The sequence below is a fragment of the Gambusia affinis genome, linkage group LG11 (genome assembly GCF_019740435.1).
Source record: "Gambusia affinis linkage group LG11, SWU_Gaff_1.0, whole genome shotgun sequence".
Classification (NCBI taxonomy): Eukaryota; Metazoa; Chordata; class Actinopteri; order Cyprinodontiformes; family Poeciliidae; genus Gambusia; species Gambusia affinis.
The window spans coordinates 25,664,152-25,683,598 of record NC_057878.1 but is presented as its reverse complement, the minus strand read 5'-3'; the positions used below and the strand labels follow the sequence as shown (position 1 = coordinate 25,683,598).

General features: G+C 43.3%; 1 protein-coding gene across 3 annotated transcripts; it reads right to left on the bottom strand.

Moving 5' to 3' along the window:
• Positions 1 to 228: 228 nt before the first annotated feature.
• si:dkey-230p4.1 (trichohyalin) lies at positions 229 to 19,296 on the bottom strand. 3 transcript variants are annotated; one of them, XM_044131635.1, is made up of 26 exons: positions 19,190 to 19,296; positions 17,794 to 17,935; positions 17,588 to 17,716; positions 16,591 to 16,668; positions 16,434 to 16,504; positions 16,150 to 16,315; positions 15,953 to 16,059; positions 14,910 to 15,242; positions 14,706 to 14,832; positions 14,498 to 14,635; positions 14,219 to 14,367; positions 13,846 to 13,995; positions 12,644 to 12,722; positions 12,484 to 12,561; positions 12,232 to 12,378; positions 12,038 to 12,147; positions 11,827 to 11,968; positions 10,787 to 10,980; positions 10,580 to 10,707; positions 6,600 to 10,201; positions 3,263 to 3,394; positions 2,295 to 2,897; positions 2,046 to 2,189; positions 918 to 983; positions 759 to 812; positions 229 to 675 (listed from the first exon to the last, which is right to left on the bottom strand). In XM_044131635.1, exons 1-26 carry the CDS (start codon positions 19,294 to 19,296, stop codon positions 448 to 450), a joined length of 7,404 nt encoding a protein of 2,467 aa, XP_043987570.1. In that variant the 3' UTR covers positions 229 to 447. The 3 variants fall into 3 exon arrangements, with proteins under 3 accessions (XP_043987570.1, XP_043987571.1, XP_043987572.1); XM_044131636.1 differs by having other exon boundaries at positions 16,434 to 16,501; XM_044131637.1 differs by lacking the exon at positions 19,190 to 19,296 and adding an exon at positions 19,074 to 19,189.
• Between the last annotated feature and the right edge of the window lie 151 nt (positions 19,297 to 19,447).

Genomic DNA, 19,447 nt, shown 5'->3' with positions numbered 1-19,447 from the left:
AGCTATCTTTTTTTTTTTTGAGTATGAGTAACTGAATCAGAACATTGAGCCGGTCCGGTGCTGAACGACCCGCCAGAAACAGAGGAACCATTGTTTACTATATATATATATATATATATATATATATATATATATATATATATATATTTGAGGACTGGACCCAGTTTGGTGGTTCAAACCTGAATTTGATTCATTCACTTAACACAAAAAATGAAAACCACAAACATCCTCAGTTATAAAGCCTTTGGTTTATTGAGCTGCTTACAAAAAATAAATAACATTTAAAATAAAATTTAAAAAAACAAAACAAGTATTCAGGTGGCAGTTCGTTAGCTGTAATGTTTTGGTCTCATCTGATTGGTCAATGTTACATAAAGACTCACTGTAGGCAGAGTCTGTCCAATCAGAAATCTAAGCTGCTCGGATATGAAGTCTTTTGGTCGTGTGCTATGATTGACTCAGAGACATCCTAAGGTCCTCCTCCCTCAAGCTGCGGTCCAATCGCTGCGTCTCGGACTCCAGGACTGCTGGGATTGGACGGCGTGAGACGGCGGCCAGCGAATCGTTCAGGTCCTGCCTCATCGAGAGCAGCCATTCGCTATTTCTGGACGACTGCTCGATAAAGTCCGCCTTCTGCTCTTGCTCCACAGCCAGCGAGATGCGGAGAAGATTCACCTTGAGTGCGCAGACATGATGACATCATCAGCATCCACCTGACCAATTAAAACACTAAAACTCTTCTTCTGTGGTGATCTCACCTGGTCCTCCAGCTCCTTCACGGTACGCGCTACGTCAGCGGTGTTCTCAGATGACTAAACACACACCACCACCACACACACACGCACACACACACACACACCTGTTAATCACACAGAGTCACAGCTGCTTACCTGAGAAGCCTGGTCACACAGACTCACCTGTCTCGCCTGAGTCTTAGAGCTGAGGGAAAGCTGCTGCTGGAGCCTCGATCTTTCCTCTTCCACCTGACAGACAAAAGGCCCACAAATTTACAAAAACCACAAAACACATTAAAGCAGGACTTTTAGTATCTGTGTTTGTGAAACTGTGGTTGGAAGTTTCCATCCACTCATCACAGACATGAACCGCCGCCCTCAAACGACAGGAAACTGGTCAGGAGCTACAGGAACAATCCAGGAATCAACATTCAAGTCTGCTGTGAGCTGCTCACCACTTCAGGAAGTTGGAATCACAACTATTAATGGAAATTCACTCATCAATGACTGCAACCTTTTAGAAAAGGTCTTGTAAAATCTGTCATTTTATCCCTGGAGGGGCTGACTATTTCAACACCAGTTATTAATGCCTCCAAAAAATAAACAAAAAAAGAAAATATTGTGATGTCAAAATTAAACATGCTAAAAGACATTTAAAAGTTATTAGAGGGGGTTTATATACAAGCTAAAGCCTGTATGTATTAAATTAACTCTAGAATAAATGCACCCATGTACCTCAATTTCAGTACAGTAATCCCTCGTTTATCGCGGGGGTTACGTTCCGAAAACGACCCGCGATAAGTGAAATCCGCGAAATAGAAAACTTTTTTTTTTTACAATTAGCAACTATTACATGTACTGTATACAAATACAGTGACTCACGTGTAGGCCGTTTCACTGCTCTTCAGACTGCTGCATCCTGACTGCGCTCTGCAGTGTTCTCTTCTTCGAAATTACAAGATAATTTGGCCAACTTAATGTAAATTTGCCAAGCTGTTTTATGTACGTACATATAACTGCACGAGACGACAAAATGATAGCACAATTCGTAGCATGTTTTGATACAAGAAGTGGGAGTGAGTTTTTAGCGAATCAGAATGCAGAGCACAATGCACCAAAAAAAAAAAAAAAAAAAAAAAAAAGCATTATGAAAATCCGCGAAATAGCGAATCCGCGATAAGTGAACCGCGAAGTGGCGAGGGATCACTGTATACATTCCTAGGATGGAAAACCAAGAGCTCCAGTGCGCCATTAAAAGCCCAGAGTTAATGTGCTAGTGATGGAGAAGAGAGGGTGGACGGCAGTGGACACCTGTTTCAACGTGTCTTTGAGAAGACTTCTGTCTTTCTTCAGCTTGTCTTTCTGGCTTTCCAGACGGGAATTCTTCTTGTCCATCCGTTTTTGGTTCAGCTCCAGTTCAGCCACCTGATGCTGCAGGATCAACAGTCTGTCACCCTGAGGACACACATTTCTCTCAAGGTCAATCAGGACAGCCAGGTGTAAGCATATAACCACAGAGGTCATCTGCCCTTAACCCAACCAATCAGACGCTGCACTGACCTCCTCTGAGCGAGGAACTGCCCCGGGGTTCTGCACCTGTTGGTGCGCTCTCTCCCTGTAACCAATCATGGCTGACTCTGTCCGCTCCAGGGCCACTCGGACCCGGTCCCTGTCTGCCTCCAGCTGCTTGTTGCTTTGAGTCAGTACGTAGAGCTGATTCTTCTGCTCCTCTGTTAAGGTTTTGCACCTGTTCAGCTCGGTTTGGCTCTCTTGCAACTCCATTCTCGCTTTCTCTATCTCCTCCTCCTTCTCTTCCACCCTGGACCTCCACTCTGTTTCCACCTGCTCTTGTTTCCTCCGCAGTATCTGGATTTCTGTATTGAGAGCGTTCAGCTTCACCACCTGCTCTTTCGCCATCTGTTCCACTTGACTCTTCCACTTCCTCTCAGCCTCCTTCATCCTCTTCTCTGCGTTGTCCAGCTCTTCTAACGTCTCACTTTTTCTCCTCTTCAGGCTCTTAACTCTGGCTCGCAGCTCCTCCAATTCTCCTTGCTTATCCAGCTCCTCATTGGCCACCTTCTGACTCTCCTCTCTGATTTTGTCCATCTCCTTCTTCTTCTCCACCAGGGCGGTCTTCAGACGCTCCCCCTCAGCGTGGCTCTCCTAAGCGAGGAGTCAAAGAGATAAGTGTTTTTTTAAGGCCATTGTGAATGAAATTTAAGACCTGTCACCTCTTTAGAATGTACAAACTTCATCAATAAATTTGCACTTACTCATGATAGATGGAAAAAGCTAGCAGTTAGCTAAGTAAAAGAATACATAGAAAATATAATTAAATACTCGTGTTGAGGCATAATTTAAGACGTGATGAAATATTAAGGCTAACCTACTTTAAAAAATGAATTTAATCCATTTAAAGGCCTTCATTTTAGGTAAATAAATGTAAGACTTTTTAAGGATTCACAGACAGGTCAAACATGATGACCTTAGGCTGTAACTCTGTCTGCGTCCAGCAGGGGACACTGTACCTTCAGGCGAACCTCCAGCTGAGACATCTCCTTCAGGGCCACCCTAAGGCCATCCTTCAACTCCTGGTTCTGCTCCTCCTTCTCCTTCAGCTCATTTTGAGCTTGTTCCTGGCCCAGGCTCAGATTCCACACCTGAAACAGAAACCAGAGTATCACAAACCTGGCGGGCAGCCTGGCTTTGCTTGCCCCCAACCAGGCTTAGCGTCGCTTGTTTATGAATTTTAAATATATATTTTTTAATACACCAGTAACAGTGGTGACAAAGATGGATTTATAGTTGATGCACTGAAAATGGCAGAGGCCGTGGGCGCGCACCTGTCCCACCATTGGCACCTAGCGAGGTGGCTGTCTGTGATTTGAGAGATGATCTTGCAGAGCAGGTTCCCCTCTACCATCAAGGTAGATATCAAGTATAAAAGCTCAACACAAATTGCAATTATAGTTGTGTTTTTGAAGGTTCGCGTTAAGTGTTTAGATATATTGACAAAGATATGAGTGCATATATATTTGTCAACAAAGAATGATGTGTGGCGTGTGTATTTACGTCTCATATGCTCACCCAATAAGTGCTTGGGTCTGGATCTGCACTGCAACTTCATAAAGGTAATGAAAATGAACCACATCCCCAATCAATCACCGATGGGCCTTTTTCATTCAGAGTATTTCTTGCAAATACTGCAAGATAGATAACAATAAATAACAACCAATCTCAGCCAGCAAATCAAAGTACTGCATCCAGCAGTATATATTACTAAAAATAAAAACTTCAGACAAGAAATACATGAATGTTTTACCCTAAGAAAATTTTGTTAAGCGTATAAACACTTATCATTGTCCACTTTTTATTTATTTTTTCTTGTTATTTGTTTAAATGTGACCAAAGCTGGTCCAATGTTGTCTGATGCCTTGAGCAGAATATGATTTAGAGCCCTTCTTCCTGTTAAGAAAATCACCAACTCTTTCACTACAGGTTTGGTGGAATCTGTGACAGGGACGCATGTTTGACTTGCCGAGCTCAAAAGCAATCAGTGATTATTGGTTATTGTTTACAGCAAACCAAGCTAAAACACAAAGATTAAACTCATGATATCAGATTGGATCTATAGTAACGCAACAATCAAACTATTCTAGATTATTTGCACGTTTACAAAGAAAACTTGCCAACCCCTTTAAGTCCTAAATTTAAACGTTAAGCAATTTGAAATCTTTTAATTTATTTGTTTTGAAATCATTAAATCAGATTTATCATCTTCAACAAATAAATATTAAAATCCTAGATCTAAGTTCTGTGTTAAAATTTAAGTATTTTGCAGACCACTGAGTATAACCAGCAATAAACAGCTTGTTTAACCCTTGGGGCACCTTGTTTGCCCAAAATGGAACAAAATGGAACAAAATGGGACATCCTGCCTAACAGTTTTTGCTTTTATTCTCAATATCTCAGTCACATTAAAGGTTAACTACATGAAACTTGGCCAGGACTGTTTTATTTTTAAAATGTCTTTGTTCCTTTCATTGCAAAGCTTGAAGAACAAGCGATGATATGAGCTCCCTGCTCACTCTTTACCCTCTGTGAAATTTTGGTCCCATTGGCTCCCATTATAACTGCATGTTTTCAATGGACAGTAACCGTGGCATTTTGAAATAACTTTCCCATGAACACCAAAGTAATCTAAGCTTCTATCTTCAAAATACAGGGAAAACTGGTCATAAGTGTGATGGGCCTCCTAAAATGACCACGCTTCATCACATTTTAATGGTGACATGGTTCTATTACTAATCAAAATGCATGGCAATAAAAATACTGAACACAACTTTTTAGTGTATTGGCAATAATGTAAGGGAGTGTTGAGAAAACATTTCGTCTCTGTGTGTGTGTACTTTGAAGAATCAAAGCCAAGCTGGCTTTGATTACATTTTCTTTATCGAAGGAGAGACTGATGTTTAGCATAGCATGTTTATGTAGGTGCGTCTTCTGTTAGGCTAGTGTGCAGCCTTGTCTAGCTGGTAATTTCTCCAGATGAAAGCCATGAGTAGAAGACTAACTCCGGAGAAACTGTTGCAGCAATCTTGAAGTCTGGGGAGAGTAAGGAGGGGGGTTTCTGAGGAGAAAATAAGCAGAAGTGGGAATTCATATGAGGGGCAGGAAGGATTGGCGGAGGAATGGCTGCCTGGCAAAGGAGGAATCTTGCAGCCAAGAGGAGGAGGAAGAAAATGAGGAGGCAATGGGTGATGGGAAATCTCCATGTAGATCATAAAATGAGGAAATCCTGTGGTTTTCCACACATGAAGAGGCTCTGCCATACTTTTCTCCTCCTACCTTGACTCCAGGATCCAAACTACTTCTCAATTGCCAGAACCAGCAGCCCTTTGACTGCATTCGGCCTTTCTTTCCATGAAGACATCTTGCAGCTAATCCTGCACTTCTCAATTTTACAGGAGAGGCTGTCAGTAAATACATGGAATGCTCCGAGTGAGGAGGCGCAGCTTTGGTGTCTCTATGTAGAAAATATTGCATATTTTGTTTTTCCCTTCAAAGAATTTGTTATTTGGACAAAAAGTGAAGTTTATCTGTATAGCTGCAATAAGGCAGTTCAATGTGCTTTACATGACAAAACAGGTTTAAAACATATATTGTCTGTGCATAGGTTCTACGCTGTTGAAAAGGTAATATATTACATTTTTATAATAAAATAGTAGAGTGTTGGATAATTGCTCTAAAAATTATATTGCATAAAAATCAATATTATCCATTTTTCAACTTGTCCAAGGCTGAAACACCCACATTACACACAACATTCCGCTCAGCATTTTATCTCTGAAAAATACTGGATAATGTGGGTTTTTTACCTTCAAAAATTTGAAAACCTTTTACCTCTGGATAGTTTTGAAGCTGATGAAAAAATTTAATGCATTTAATGTGAATATCTGCATTGTGAAAAACTGTGATGTGTTCAATAGTTTTTTGACCTAAAGGTAAATACTGTGGAGTCGATTTAAAGGCGCCTCAAGGGTTAAAGATCCACTTGCTGATTACTTTAAGTTGTGATTTAACTTTAGGGGCTAAAAAAAAAAAAAGTATTTTAATTGAATTTTTTGTCTTTGCCTTTTTTAAGAGTAAGTTGTATGTTGAGTATTACAATGTTTTTCAGTAACTCTGCTGTAGTTTTCTAGTCATATTTTAAAATTTCCTTTGAACTTTTATCATTTTTAATTTAAAAAACATGGTGGACCGCCCAGCGCCCCGACCACCAGACTTAGCTAGTTTTCTGGAGGAAACCCTGAATGGATTTCACCTCCTCAGCATCTCCTGCTCCTCCCTGGGTTGTTTGTATACCTGACTCCGCAGGGAGCTCAGGCTCTCCTCCATCACCTCCACGTTCTGCTGAACACCTCTCAATTCCTCCTGCACCTGCTCCCTCCTCTGGCGCTCCTTCTTTGCTTCCTCTGTAAGATCCAAGATGTCTTCTCTACTTTCCTTCAGCTTCTCTTGAGTCTCCAGCTTCTTCTTCTGCTCCTTCTGGAGTTCCTCTTTGAGCAGTAACACCTCCTTTTCACTCCTCCTGTGGGCCTCCTTTACAGTCCCCACCTCCATCTCTGTCCTTGTTAATTTCTCTTTCAGCTGCTCCTTCTCTCTTTTCACCTCCTCAATGATGACTTTTAATGCATCCTTGGTCCTCTTGACCTCTTCCTCCACCTCCTGCTTCCTCTTCATCAGTTCATCTCGGATTTTCTCCCCCTCCTGGAGTTCCTTCAGAAGCTCCACTTTGAGTTCAGTCACCTCCTTCTCAAATTTTCGGAGCTTCTCCTGCTTCTCCTCCTTCTCCATTTGTTCTTTAATCACCTCCTCCTCAAACATCCTCAATTTCTCCTGATTTGCTCTTTGCTCCTTATTCATCTCGTCTCTCAGTGCAGACACCTCCCTTTTGCTACTTATCAGCTCCTCCAGCACCTCCTCCATCTGCCTCCTCTCCGCCTGCGCCATTTGGTTGATCATCAACTCCTTTGACCTCCACTCCTCCTCCCTCCTTCTAAGCTCCTCCCGCTCTGCTTCATAGGCCGCCTCCTTCTCTTGTTGCTTTATTTGCATCTCCTCCATCAGCCTCCTCTCCTCCTTTTCCTGTCTCTTCTCCTTCTGCATTTCCTCTCTGAGAGCAACCATATCCTTTTCAAAGCTCCTCAGCTGTTCCTGCTTCTCCTCCTTTTCCCTTTGCTCCTTATACAGCTCTTCTCTCAGTTCATACACCTCCCTTTTACTCTTAATCAACTCCTCCTCTCTTGATCTCAGCTCCTCCTCCTTCTCCATTTGCTTTCTTTGCACTTCCTCTCTGAGCTCAGATAGCTCCTCTGTCTTTCTCTGCACCTCCTCTGCAAGACCTGTTACCTCCATCTCCTTACTCTGTAGCTCCACCAGCAGTTTTGCCTTCTCCTCCTCCAGCTCTCTCAGTCTGGATCTCCTCCTCTCCTCCTCCAGATGAAGCTCTTTCTCAGCTTCCTGTTGCACCTTTTGCTCCTCTTTCACCTCGCTCAGTTCCTCTTCCAGTCTTCTCAGTTTCTCCTCTTTCATTCTCAGAACATTACTCTGTTCCTCCATTTCTTTTAGCTTCCCTTCTTGCTCCTTCTCCTTTGCTTCCATTCTGTCCTCTAACCTCCTCCTCTCCTCCCTCACTGTGCTCAGCACCTCCTTCTCTTTCTCCAGTTCCTGCTCCACCTCCCTCACCTTCTCCTCAGTCCTCCTCCTCTTCTCCTCCTCAATCCTTCTGCACCTCTCCCCCTCTCTCACCTCCTCCTCCTTCTTCTCCAGTGTTGCCCTCAGCTGCTTCACCTCCTCTACTCTGTCTTTAACAACTTTGTTGAGTTTTTTCTCCTCCTTTACACTCATGTCTGCCTTCTCCTTCCACTCCCTCACCTCCTCCTCCTTCTCCTCCAGCGCTGCCTTCATCTGCTGCACCTCCTCTTGTCGCTCCTTGATGACCCTGTGGAGCTTTCTCTCGTCCTTGGCGCTCACCTCTGCCTTCTCCTTCCACTCCTGCTTTCTCTCCTCTAGTGTGACCGTCAGCTTCTGCACCACCTCTTGTAGGTCCTTAATAACCTTTTGGAGCTTTTTCACCTCCTTATCACTGTGCTCTGCTGTCTGCTGCCACCTCCTCAGCTCCTCCTGCAGCCTCTCGCAGGCCTCCTCCTTCTCTCTGACCTTCTCATTCGCTCCCTCTTTCTCGGCCTGAGCCTCCTTCAGCTTCTTGCTGTGGGAGGAGATCATTTTCTCTTTTTCTCCTTTCTCCTTCTCGAGGAGCGCCTGAGTTTCTATCAGCAGAGCCCCCAGCTGCTCCTCCTGCACCTCCTTCTGTTTCAGTTTGTGACAGACCGCCTGCCGCTCCCGTTCTTCTTCCTCCTTCTGCTTCTCTGTCTGCCTCAGAGTCTCCTTCAGCTCCTCCACCTCCTCCAGTGAGGCCCTTAGCTGCTTCACCTCCTCTGCTCTCTCCTTAACTATCTTGCTGAGTTTTTTCTCCTCCTTCCCACTCAGGTCTGCCTTCTCCTTCCACTCCCTCACCTTCTCCTCCTTCTCCTCTAATGCAGCCTTTAGCTGTTGCACCTCCTCTTGTTGCTCTTCTATGACCTTGTTGAGCTTTTTCTCCTCTTTCACCCTCGCATTTCCCTTCTCCTTCCACTCCTCCTCTCTCTCCTCTAGTGTGGCCGTCAGCTTCTGCACTGCCTCTTGTAGCTCCTTATTGATTTTCTGGAGCTTTTTCACCTCCTTATTACTGTGCTCTCCTGTCTGCTCCCACATCCTGACCTCCTCCTGAAGCTGCTCACAGACCTCCTCCTTCTCTCTGACCCTCTTATTTGCTCCCTCTCGCTCAGCCTGAGCCTCCTGCAGCTCCTTGCCCAAGGAGGTTATCATTTTCTCTTTTTCTCCTCTTTCTTGTTTCTCCTTCTCAAGGAGTGCCTGAGTCTCTGTCAGCAGAGCCTCCAGCTGCTCCTCCCGCGCCTCCTTCTGCTTTAGTTTGTGACAGACTGCCTGCCGTTCCCGTTCTACTTCTTCCTTCTGCTCCTCAGTCAGCCTCAGGCTCTCCTTCAGCTCCTCCACCTCCTCCTCTCTGTCCCTGACAGCACTGATCTGTCGCTCCAGGCCGCGCTCCCTCCTCTCCACCTCCTCCTTCATCTCTTCATACTCCTCCTGAGCCACATTCAGCTTCACCTTCAGGAGCTCCACCTCCCCAACTTTTTCTTTCAGCTGCTCCTCCAGCTCCTCCTGCTGTTTCTCCCTCTGTCTCCTGTCCTCCCCCTGTAAAAAGGAGATTTCTTTTCTCAGCCTGCTGATTTCCTCATCCGCCACAGCTCTCTCGCTCTGCCTCTCCTCCTTCTCTCTCCTCAGCAGATAGAGCTCTTCCTCCATTGTTATCTTTTCTGTTTCCAGCTTCTCGATCCGTTCACACAGTGCCTCCGTCTCTAAATCCCTCTGGTTCTCCTCCTCTCTCCTCTTCACCTTCTCTTCTTCCAGACTGACCTCTTTCCTCTTTGCTTGCTCCTCCAGGTTCTCCTTCTCTACCTCTACTCTCTGCAGTCTCTCCATCGTGAAGCTGATCTCAGTCACTCCCTCTGCCACCTCCTCCCTCAGTTTCTCCACCTCTCTCTGCCTCTCCTCCACCTCCTCCATCAGTCCCTCTGTGCGCCTCCTCAGGGCCTCCACCTCTCCATCTCTCATGCCGAGCTCTTTGTTCAGAACTTCTCTTTCTCTCTGCCACAACTCCTTTTCCTCCTTCCACTTGGCGTCTTCCTCCGTCCTTCTGGTCTGCAGCTCCTTCACCTCCTCTGTCAGCCTCTCCATTCCTACTTTCACTTCCTTCTTTTCCTCCAGCATTCTTTCCTTTTGCTCCCTCTCATCTTCTCTTCTTGCCGTCTCTCGCTGAAGTTCTCCTCTCAGACACTCGATCTCACCTTCAGACAGACAGAAACATTAAGTCACAACCAGACTCCTTTCTGTTTTTCTCTCTGAAACTTTCTAAATAAATCTCCAGGAGGAGTTTGAACTTTTTTTTTCTCTCACTTGAACAGATTCCTTATTTTTGATTTTCAGCAAATTGATTTGAAAAGGATTCTTTATTCCAGAAGTCTTCAACGTTGGGGTCGTGACCCAAGTCAGCAAAATGCCATGAAGGCATAACCACCTGCTAAGGTGGCCCCAATGTTGAAGACCTTCAACAGCTTTTTTATCCAGTTTCAGTTCTTGTTCCTGACCATTGATTGATTGATCTTTGACCTGTGACCTGTGACCCATGTGATGAACCAGCAACAGCAGTGCTCTCTCTGACTGACCCTGCAAGGTGGCTTTGGCCTGCTGCAGCGTACAGATGTGTGTGTTCTGCTGACATCTGTCCACCTCGGACTGGGAGAGCTGCTGCTGCTGCAGACGGAGCTGCAGGTGGAGGTTCACCGACACGGACCTGCAGGAGGAGCAGAGGACCTGTGGTGAGACACACCAGTTAGGAGGACCAGGAGGCTGACGTCAGGTGTGTTCATTACCTCTGCTCCTGTAACTCCTCTTCCAGCTGCTCCTTGTATCTCCTCTGAACTTCCTGTTCCTCCTGCAGCTTCTTGCTTTCTTTCTGCAGCTCCTCCTTCTGTTTCTCCGTCTGATTCAGCTGCTCCTCCATCTTCCACAGCTGTTCCTGCATCTCCTTTAGCACCTCGCGTACCAGGGTGTGCTGGGAGGAAAACTGAGGAGCACAGAGAAGCCGTCAAACACGATGCAGGTCAACATCAGTTACATCAACGTGGGGCTTTGAGACTTGGCTTAAAAATAAAATCTGATTCAATTTTATCATTTTAATAGATATTAATTTTTTTGCTTTCTCTTCTGAAAAAAAGAAAAACAAATAAGTGAAAATATTTGTGGATGTTGTTTTAAAAATGTTTTTGAGTTGCCCGACAGCATATTAGGACCAGGATGTGAAGATTTTAGTTTAATTACGAGAATGTAGTCATTTTATTAGCAAATAAAGACACAGTTTTACCTGAATAAACGTCTTAAAATTACCAGAAAAAAAGTTACCAGGATCTATTGGGAACACCTCAATCTGTGTGGTTCTGTCTTATAAAAACATACAGAATTGTTTCAAAGTCTTCCTAATGATAATAATTTATTATAAAGTGTTAAATGATTAAGTATTTCTATTGAGTATAAAATATCTGTAAAACTTATATCAAAGTATAATGTCACAATATGCTCAACATTCTTCCTTTATTTTTATCTTTTGAAATTCTTATAATATTACTACTTTTTCCCCAAATATTAAAATTTTATTCTTGTAATTAAAACAATCATAACCTGACCCTTTTATTCTGTTGTAGAGTTGACCTGAGTTCAAACTCCAAATAAACAGAAGTGCAAAATATGCATGTCAAACAAGATGACATCACTCTGAACTATGGAAACCCAAGGAGAGAATTGGTGAAAAAAAATCCCAATATTCCAAAAGTTAAATCTACCAAACTAAGAATAGAATAAAATGGATTTTATCGATGACGCTCCCAACCTTACATCAGTGTGGTTTCCTGTTTACCTCGTCCAGCTGCTGATCTGTGGTCTTCTTCTCCTCTTTCAGGGAGGACAGCTCCTTCTCCTTCTCCTCCACGTTTCTCTCCAGGTGTGAGCGTCGCTCCTTCAGCTGATGAATGACATCAGCATCCGTCTCCGACTGAACTCTGAAGAGATTTGATTGGTTGGACCAAATCGCTAAGGGTGGAGGTTCTTCTCCAGTACTAAAGACTCACCTCAGGAGGCTGCACTCACTCCTCAGACTTTTAATGTCTCTCTGCAGAACGCTGACCTCTGACCTCAGAGTCTGCAGCTGTGACTGGCTGTCTGACAGTTCTGTCTCCAGCTGAAACAAACATGACCGGAGAGATGTGATGAAGATACGGGAAGCTGCCCTGGAGCCTCTGAGCCAGGCAGCAGAAAGTTTTACCTTCAGCAGCTGCATGTTCAGATCTCGTTTGTCTGTGGCCAGAGACGAGTTCAGAGCCGACACTTTCTCCAGGGCATCCCGTGCCTCCTGCACCTCCCTTTTCAGCAACGTCTCTGAGGAGGAGAGGTGCAGCACAGACTCCCTGCACTGAGCGGAGAGCGCCAGCAGGGGGAGAGAGAGAGCGGCACCACCAGTAAACACAGGATTAAAATGAACAGCTAACTTCCACTTAACAGTCTGAAACATTCAAACCTTCTTCAAGGCTTCTCTGGCATCAGCACCTTCTTCTTCTGCTCTCTGCCTGTCCAGCTGCTCCCTCTCCAGCATCACCTGCAGATAGACCAGCAGGTATTTGTTTCTATCCTGCAGATGTGAGTTCTCTAGGTAATAAAACTGGAAGCAGAGTTTCTACCTTCAGGCTGTGGATCTCAATCCGCTGCTGAGTTTCTCTCTCTGACAGCTGGACATTCTCCAGAAGCTCCGCCTCCACCCTGCAGCAAAGAGAGCAGCTGTAAAACCCGAAAGGACAGCAGAACGAGGGCAGGGGTATAAACCGATTTTATCAAATAAACCAAAATTTTGGTTTTTGAAGATTGGAACTTTTTTCTCAGATGCACTCCTTGGGTTTCCGTAGTTCAGAGTGATGTCAGCAAACCCAGGGTGGCCATCTTGTTTGACAAGTGTGTCTTAGAGTTTCTATTTATTAACTCTATGACAAAGTATAAGAGTTTTCTCTAATTCTCTTAATTCCGAGAATAAAGTCATAATATTACAAGATTACAACTGAAATATTAGGAGAATGAAGCAGTCATTTTAAGAGGAAGAAAATAAATAGTTAATTATTCAGACTTTTTCATTAAAGTTTTTATTTTGCTAATATTCTGACTTAAACAAGTCAGAATACAACTCACAGAAAAAACTCACAGAAAAAAATATTTAAATAAAAGCCACTTTTTGAAAATGTTTCCTGGTTTGTAATTTAATTTTTACAAAAGAAAGCAATGGGAGAAAAAAATTGATTAAAATCAGATTTGGTTATAAAAAAAAAACTGGAGACTTTCTCTTTATTCCATATCGCCCAGCCCAAAGTAGAACCCCACAGTGGAAGCACTAAACCTGCTTTGTTCAAACTTTTTCTCTGGACCAAAATTATGAAGTTAAAAGCATGTGAATCCACAAAAATATGTATGTATAACAACTTTTTAAAAATGTATCTGCTCAATAATTAACTACAAAATAACAATTTCATTGAAATCAATTAAATATTGTTATTTTTGTAGAAAAATGGTCAGTAAGTCATTGTAGATACAAAAACAAAAAAGGTCTTGGGATGTTGCATTAGTATCAGACAGGCTCACAGTTTCTACCTTTTTTGGATTATTTTTTTTCCTATATGCTTCTGAGTAAAAGCAAGTCAATAATTATGCTTCTACATCCTCCAACAGTAAGTAAAACAGAAAAACTTAATTAATAAATGGGAATCTATTTTATACATGTAATTTCTTTTAAGAAAATATCTGTAAAAAGTTCAACATCATGACAGAACCAGTTAAAAGCAAAATAAATAACAGAATATCATAATATCATACATGTCTCAGTAGAACCTGTTGGTACCGTTTGTATCTTTCTGCCTCCAGCTCTCGGGTTCTTTCCTCCATTCTGTCTCTCTCTCTCCTCAGTCTGTCGATCTCCCTCTTCACCTCCTCCCCTCTCAGCTGCCCCTCCTCCACTTGCAGACGCAGGGAGGTGGACGCCTCTTTCTCCCTGTCACAGAAACACAATTTTGATCAAACGGCTACCTAAACAAAAAAACGACGATAAATTAAACCGAGTTCGTCCTGGAGAACTGATGATCTGATCCAGAATCTCCTAAAAGATAAAATCCTTCACTGACGGATATGAAAGAAATAATACGTGATGACTAATGAGATCGGTCAAAGTTAAATCAAAAACAGAAGCAACCAGCAGGGGGCAGCAGCTTGGTCACCTGCTCAGAGAGTCCAGTGTGTGTTTCAGTTCTTGCTGTATGTTCCCAGTTTTCATGTCCAGCTGCTCTTTTTCTTCCTCCAGCTGTTTCAGGTGGAGCTGCAGAGACTTTTGCTCCTCGCTGAACCGCCGCAGACTTAGCTCTGCCCCCTAACACTCAGACACACACAGTCCACATTTAGCTGGGTCTTTATTTTGGTCTACTGGTAGTAGAGTGAATCGTGGAATACAAATGGTGTGTTTTGGGCCTAAAGCGTTTGATCCTGTTTTAGTCACCAACCTGCAGCTCCTCATGTTTCCACTGCAGCATGCTCTCAGTCTGAGACAGAACCGACAGAAGGGAGGACATATCCAGACTGAGGACGCTGTCTGTAGAGACGCTTGGCGTCTGGTTGCTGATCCTGCTCAGGGACCGGAACTGAAGACAATAGGTCAAAATGAACTGTCGGGCCAGGAAGAAACAGAAACTGATTGGAGGAGAGGCTCACCATCCTGATGACAGCATGACCGACCGACTGCAGCGTCCTCTCTGATTCCCTCAGCCGCTCCACCTCCGCCTCCGACGCCTCCTTCGCTCTGTCTGCCGTCTGCAGGGAGTGACTGAGTTCATCGATCCTAGCACACACACACAGACGAAGGGAGGTAAAGACCTGAGCCTCCGGCACAACCTTGATACCCAACATGTTGTTTACCTTTGCTCCAGCTGGAACACCTCCACTTCATGCTGGAGCTTCAACTCCAATGGCTTCTCCTCCTCCTCCTCCTCCACCTCCTCTTCCTCTCCTAAGGTGAATAACCCCAGAGGGAAAGGTGAGTGGGAACAAAGAGGAGAGCCTGAGAAGTCTGGAGGAGGGTGGATGAGAGTGGAGGACAGAGGAGGAGATGAGTATGACGGAGCAGGAAGATCAGAGGAGGCGGGTTTGATCTCAGGGGCTCTGAGCCTCAGTGAGGAGCAGACGGAGTCACAGCTGCAGAGGAGAGACGAGGAGAGTCTGGAAAACTCCGCCCTGAGCTGCCACAGATCCCTGCAGGAAAACACCCACAAGAAGATGCTTAAACACCAAACTGACCTCTGACCTTAGGGTTCAAACACTTTTCCCACAGTAAAATTCAAGCACTTTTCAAGCAGTTTCATGGTTAGTTTTCAAACTTTTCCAGGACCACACTTTGGTTTCAATTCATTATTATATGACATAACCTATAGATGTGCAGAAAAAAAGAGATTCTACAGAGAATTGTAATTCCTCGTCCTGACAAATTCTGAATCAATTCAAAATTATCAAAATTTGATTTAAGTAAGCTTGATTTTTTTTTCTAATTGTTTATTGTTGTAATTAAAATGTCTTGTGATGGAATACTACATCCTACAGCAGGGACAGGGTAAGCTAAATATAACATGTTAAGTCTCACGTAAAATAATTTTGGTAATTCTAACTGACTTAAAACAAGAAAGTCTGATTTAACTTCAAGTAGAGAGAAAATAAATGTGTCTTTTTTTGGTGCATGAAAATATGTGAGTTCAACTGTAAATTATGTTTTCCAAATTTAGGCTTTTAATCAAAGGATAAATTGGGACTTTATTACAAGACTGAGCAGTTTGAATATCAAGAACTTTCCAAGCCTTGAAAACACTTAATTGAAATTCAAGCATTTTCAAGGGTTTAAAGCAGCCATGTTGCTTTAACAGTAGGAAGTGAAACCATGATGATGTCAGAGGTCACATGACTGAACTGACCTGTCAGCAGCTGTTCTCAGCGTGTGACATTGTCGCCTCAGATCAAGCACTGACTTCCAGAGTGACAGCAGCCGGGCCTGCTGCTGACCCACGTGACCCCACCGACACTAAACACACAGAAACACACACATACACACAACCTGTTGGTTCCATTTCTTCTGGTTTGAACATCAGTTTATATCCAACGATCCTCAAACCTCTTTTTCTTTCTGGCAATCGGCCTCTTTTTGCTGCGCCTCCTGCACGGCTCTCGTCCAATCAGCAGTCAGCTTCTGGAGGTCTTCTACCAGCTCCTGGTTGGTCTGCTCTGATTGGCTGAGCTGGTGGCGAAGGAGAGCGTTGGTGTCAGCCAGACTGGTGGACCTGAGGAGGAAGAGATGGTGAGCTGTGATCAACTCCGACCGCCTGAAATGTACACACACACACACACACACACACACGCCCACACACCACCCACACACACACACACACAAATACCTACCTCTGCTGTTCCTCCTCCAGACTGATGAGGGCGTTCTCCAGAGATTGGCTGTGCTCATCTTTGATTCTCTGCTGTAAAACAGAAACACATCTGAGCAGCTGCGGTTCTCCTGCTGTATCCAGGAGGTTCTGTGGTACCGCTGAGGTTCTGGACTGACCTCAGAGATCAGAACCCTGGAGTGATTTTCCTGCAACTGCTGATCCAGACGGTGACACCGCTCCCTGTACTCGATCACCTACAGAAAAACAGTCAAATCTTGAACATTATCTCCATTTTCACTCGGTGTGGGTGGAGTCAATGTTCACTGTTCAGTCCCTCCAGCATGTTTTGATGGTTTTTTTTGTGATTGCTTCGGCCTAAAATTACAGATTTCATAGCACTTTTTCAAAAAGTTGCAAATTTTTTAAGCTTTATTTTTCCCTCAACATGTTGAAATTGCAACACATAATCTTCCCTTTCCTTCTCTTTTCTAATCAAGCTATTATCCCTCTTTTCCTGAGAAGAGCCAACAGCTGGCCTCTGGTCTAATGTCTCCTCCTTGACTCTTTGCTCTTTCTATTGAGACAATAAAAGATTATTTCTAAACATATGTACAGCAAAAGTGAGCACAACTTCTGTAAAATTAAAGGGGATTTGGTTTATTCTTGGCATTACCTAACTAGCAAGCAACGTAACCTAAGTTAGAACGTTAGTATTCTTTTTAACAAGCTAAATATAATATAATAGCATGGATTAACCACATTACTCATTTTACACATGGTTTGTTTGAAGGAAAACTCTGTACAAACACAGACCTATAGAACATCTCTAAAAGGCTTTGCAAAAAATTAAAAAAGATAAATGTTCCAGTTTAGTGTCACATGTTTTCATCTTGCAGGTTTGGCTTTCAAGAGTTGTAGTGGTACAGGGAGTTAAATTAAAAAGAGGCTAAGGGGGTGGGTCAGAAAAGAATGAAATACAGAAAACATTTAGGTGATTGGTCAGATTTGCTGTAAATTTGCGATGATTGGTGAAAATTGCAAGTCAGCGCAAAATTTGCTAATGATGACTCTGAATTTGCGATCGTGACATCATGCCTTTCTGGATGAACTGAATGTTTGACTTGAGATGCAGAATGAACTGTTTCTGCTCCACAGCGCCCCCTCTGGCCTCACCTTGTTCTGCAGGCGGTGGATCAGCAGCGCCTGTCTGGCCTCCCTCTCCCTTCCCTCCTTCAGCTTCGTTTTCCACCTCCTCTGATCCTCATCAAGCAGGGACATCGAAGGATTCAGAGTCTGGCAAAGCTGGAGAGAGAAACATTTTGAGAATGTTGATTTCCTTTGTTGTTCCCATGAGCCACATCGGGAGATCAGCCCCTCACCCTGTCCGTCAGAGCTTTGCTCCTGGACTCCAGCTCCTCCTTCTCAGCTCGGCTCTCCGCCAGATCCTCCTGCAGTCGACACACCTCCACCTCCAGCTCCGTCTTCTGCTGCTGCCAGCCATTCAGCAGCTTTGACTCCATGCTTGGAAAGAGAATAGGGTTTGTCTTCTGTGTTCAGCTGTAACTTTATTTCCACTATAACTTCAGCATTAACTTTAACAGAGCCACACAACATATTAATGTCTATCAGTCTGACTACAGAGGACTAGGGCTGAAACGATTAATTGGATTAATCACAGTATTCAAATGATGGTAAACTAATTTAGTTAACTGTAGAATACAAACTCAGAAATAGAACATTTGCTGAACAATCTGCACACTCAGAGCAGTAATTAAACCAAAACTGTACAAAAATATGCAACCCCCCACATATTAGTTATATAAGTATAAACTATAGTTTTAGTTTCACCTGGTTCAAATTCTGTAAAAAAATATCCTAATAAGCACTTTTTTCTATCCAATTATTAACTGGTTAATCCCCCCCAAAAAATCCTCAAATAGTCTCTACACTCTACTGATGCAAAAAGGCTGAGCTTTTCACATGTTGATGTTAGGAGTTTTTATCTGCATATGCATTCTTTGCTACAAATTATCAAGGATACACTAAAGAAATGCTATGTTGTTGAATTTTAGGCAATTCAATTTTTACTTAAAAAGTATTGAATTATCTGTTTCTTTGCATCGTTTGATGTATTTCTAATACTGTATAAAATACTTAAATGCAACTCTGCAGAACATGCTAATTTTGTTAATCATCAAAATAATTGATACATTAACCAAAAACTAAAACAATCATTAGTTCCAGCCCTACAGGGGACAAAAATAGTAAAGGGAGTGCATTTCAGGCTTTCCATCAGCTGTAAGCTAAAAACATAAAAACTCACAGATATGCAACACTTTACATGAATGACTCGCTGTAAAATACGAATTTGTTATTTATTTGGTGTCCTGCTAGAGTTGACTCTCGGCTCTGTTAGCCTCTATTCGGCTGTAATCGGTTTGAGTTTTAATCTGTTAAACTGCTGACGCTCCAACAGTTATGTCCGAATCAGAACCGGATTAAGAATGGCCTTAACAGTTTAACCACCCAAACATCAGTACCCGAACAGAACCAAACCACAACAGACAAGCGGGACTTTAGAAGCCAAACCCGAACCAAACAGATCCGTTAGCCGCCTAGCATGCAAACACCGGAACCACTGACTGACCAAAGTTTCTACCTGAACTAACGCCGTGAAGTTCTGGTACAATCCGTCACCGGGACAATCGCTTGCGGTTAATTTAGTTTTTTCAGTTTAACGGGAAGAAATTTTCACTTTCAAACCGGGAGCCTTACCTTTTTACCCGGACACCGAAGCTAAACAACCGCCCGTAGTTTCCATAGCGACGCCTCCTGACCGGAGGGGTAACGGTAACAACATAACGGTTTACTGCTAGAAACATAAAAACTGATTATTACAGAGGAAAATTATAAAATTTGGCTGAAATATTTTAGAAGTTAAATAATAGCAACCATCCATTTTGGGTTAAATGTAACTTATTGAAGAAATAGAGTCATAAATCCAATTTAAAGAGGCACAAATCTCGATCAAAA

Excerpts from the sequence above, each read along its gene's own strand:
- si:dkey-230p4.1 (XM_044131635.1), bottom strand. The coding sequence starts at position 19,296 with ATGTTTCTAGCAGTAAACCGTTATGTTGTTACCGTTACCCCTCCGGTC. Across the intron at positions 11,969-12,037 it reads AGTGAGTGCAGCCTCCTGAG|AGTTCAGTCGGAGACGGATG; the intron begins GTGAGTCTTTAG and ends AAATCTCTTCAG. Across the intron at positions 2,898-3,262 it reads AGCTGGAGGTTCGCCTGAAG|GAGAGCCACGCTGAGGGGGA; the intron begins GTACAGTGTCCC and ends CTCCTCGCTTAG.